Here is a 2,500-nt window from a genome sequence, read left to right as displayed (position 1 = left end):
AAGTTATTCCGTAAGCTTCGTCCACGTTTTTACCAGAATTTCGGACGGCGGGTCTAATCTGCGACCTGCGACCTGCAGATTAGACCCGCCGAATTTCGGAACGTGATCACCATTTTCCCGGAAAAAAATTACCCACTTGAAGGCGACAAATCTCGCTTCAAAAGAGCTGAAAGAACTTTCCTTCGACAAATTGGCTAACATTTCGACCAACCAGTTGATTTGAAAGGCTGTACCATTTTTCCCCGGGTGAGAGAGTTAATCCATAAATCCTATAGAACGAAAAATGGTTCCGTGTTCCAGCACTAACCGCCACTGTCAATGCGCGCAAACGAACTGAAATAGATTTGTGTTCCCCACAAAATTTATCTCGCCCCTACATATGGTCATTCAATAAAAAAATTAACTACTTTTTTCTGCTTAACGTAAGTTCACAGTACAATCTGATCGATCCTGAATGCTTAAACATTTTTCTGAATACGAAACACCTTTTGTGTTATGTTTTTAGCCTTTGTTGACGGATATCTACACCGTCAGGAGACGTCCAGCCGAGAATTCCTGAGTCGGCTTAAGCTCCTCACAAATGGCAAACGAAGTAAGGACGCCATCAGATTATGAATCTATTACTGTGAGTGTAAACCTTTCTTTTTTTGACGAATTTAATAAAAGGTTTCACTTTAACATAAACATTGCATTAATATTGGAAAAACAGAAACGTCGCAAACAATTGGACATATCTAACCAAGAAATACTGATCCCACAGCATCTCATATTTGTTCGCATGTTGCGTTCAAAGAGCATCAATGTACCAGTTGCTCTGACGTTACAGTTCTAACGAGGCTAAAAGAGAGACTGGTTAGGGGAGATCTGGGCGAGAACGTGCAGAGTACGATACCAACTCTACGGTTCTAAGTGCACTTTTTCCCCTATAGTCTTGCATGCTTGAAGGTAATGATTCGTCTTGTATGCTTCGTGGAAGTAAAATCCTCTTAAAAGCTCTCCGAAAGTTTGGTAAACGCCAAGCGTACAAAAATGGATTCAGCGCAGAGGACAACAAAACGAAGATGAATTGAAGATCCCTCAAAACATGGATAGTAATGCAGTCACAAGACAAACAGAGATTCATTATGTAAATCATAACACAGGATGGAGTATAGCAAAAAAGGAAGATCCCTAACATCATCATAAGTACCTGGGTTAACTTTTTGTCACTCGAAGCCGCTCTGAGTCTTGCACGATTCTCCTCTGATTGTGAGCTCTGTCGTATTGTTTTCAATTCCGAAACATGCGCTCGCATGCCTCGCAAAACCCGAGCGTATGTGAAAAGAAAAATGATTAAAGTCAAAGCTACAGCAGTGTTTGCAAACACAAAGGTATACCTCAAATAGCCAACTTTGAAGTAAACAAACGGCAATGAGCAAGAAAAAAACCAAATGGAACCTGTGATGAAAATGGCACGTTTAATGCCGAACCTTGCTCGATACCGTAAAGGGTAGCTTATGGCTGTATAGCGATCCGCTGTCAAAGCAGCGAGGTTCAAAACTGACGCGGTGCAGGAGATAAAGTAAGACATGTGGATCAACCAAACAAATTGATGACCAATATCAAGAGAAAGGCCCTCGCGAAAGTGAATCAACACAGATATCGGCTCAGTCATCACGCCCACAATCAAGTCTGATACGGCGAGATTCACAACGAAGAAGGTGAAAGGTGTCTTGAGACTTTTATAGGGATCCTTGAAGACAGCAAAGCAGACTAAAAAGTTGCCTGGAATTGTCATTAGGGCAAGGAGCACAGACAAACTTGCCGTTATGAAGGAAAGAGGTACTGGCGCTCGTACGCTGGCACATGAAGTTTCAACACCAGCCATCCTTCGGTAACCACTTTGGACCTTGCTGAATTATTGTCTTCCTTCCGATTCCAAAGAAAGAGACCAGATGCTTCAACCAGAAAGTAATTACCAGTACGTCAGTATAAAACAAGAAGCTCGTCGATGTGGTTTTTCCTCAAATTGTTAGGCCTAGCAGGGCTTCGACGTCGTATCTGCAGCTGCTTAAACACGGAAGTAGTATAGTAGTTGGGGGTACTAGCGCACCAATGAAGAGTTTTTTCCCATGAATTTTAACCAACCACAAGCTTCACATTTTCACTTCACAATTGTGAAAATTTTCAGTGAAACTTTTCAAATTTGTGAAATCATTTTGCGAAGCTGCATGCATGAAGTGTGTTTAAATATTCGCATAAGAAAATGAAACAGGAAATAATCACCATAGCGTGACATTCGATAAACTTTATGAGTAAACTTTATGAGTAAACTTTAGCAGTAAACTTTATGAGTAAACTTTAGCAGCAAACTGTAGCAGTAAACTTTATCATTCAGATTGTTTTAGTGTGTTGATTTTGTAATGACCGTAAGCGTAACTTGTGATACAATTTTCATGGATATAGTGCTTATCATCGAAACAGGACAATGACACTTTATTCAGCTTCTAGCTTCCAAGTT

The 2,500-nt window shown here is 40.6% G+C and overlaps 1 protein-coding gene across 1 annotated transcript in view; it reads right to left on the bottom strand.

Moving 5' to 3' along the window:
• LOC138041377 (adrenocorticotropic hormone receptor-like) overlaps positions 1 to 2,500 on the bottom strand; it is a 3,437-nt gene that overhangs the window by 652 nt on the left and 285 nt on the right. Inside the window, exon 1 of the mRNA XM_068887149.1 lies at positions 1 to 2,500. This exon is cut by the window's left edge and continues 652 nt beyond it; it is cut by the window's right edge and continues 285 nt beyond it. Coding sequence (XP_068743250.1) covers positions 854 to 1,867 — 1,014 coding nt within the window. The 5' untranslated portion in view covers positions 1,868 to 2,500 and the 3' untranslated portion in view covers positions 1 to 853.

This window comes from Montipora capricornis, chromosome 3 (assembly GCF_036669925.1).
Source record: "Montipora capricornis isolate CH-2021 chromosome 3, ASM3666992v2, whole genome shotgun sequence".
Taxonomy (NCBI): domain Eukaryota; kingdom Metazoa; phylum Cnidaria; class Anthozoa; order Scleractinia; family Acroporidae; genus Montipora; species Montipora capricornis.
This window is presented reverse-complemented; position numbering and strand designations above follow the sequence as displayed.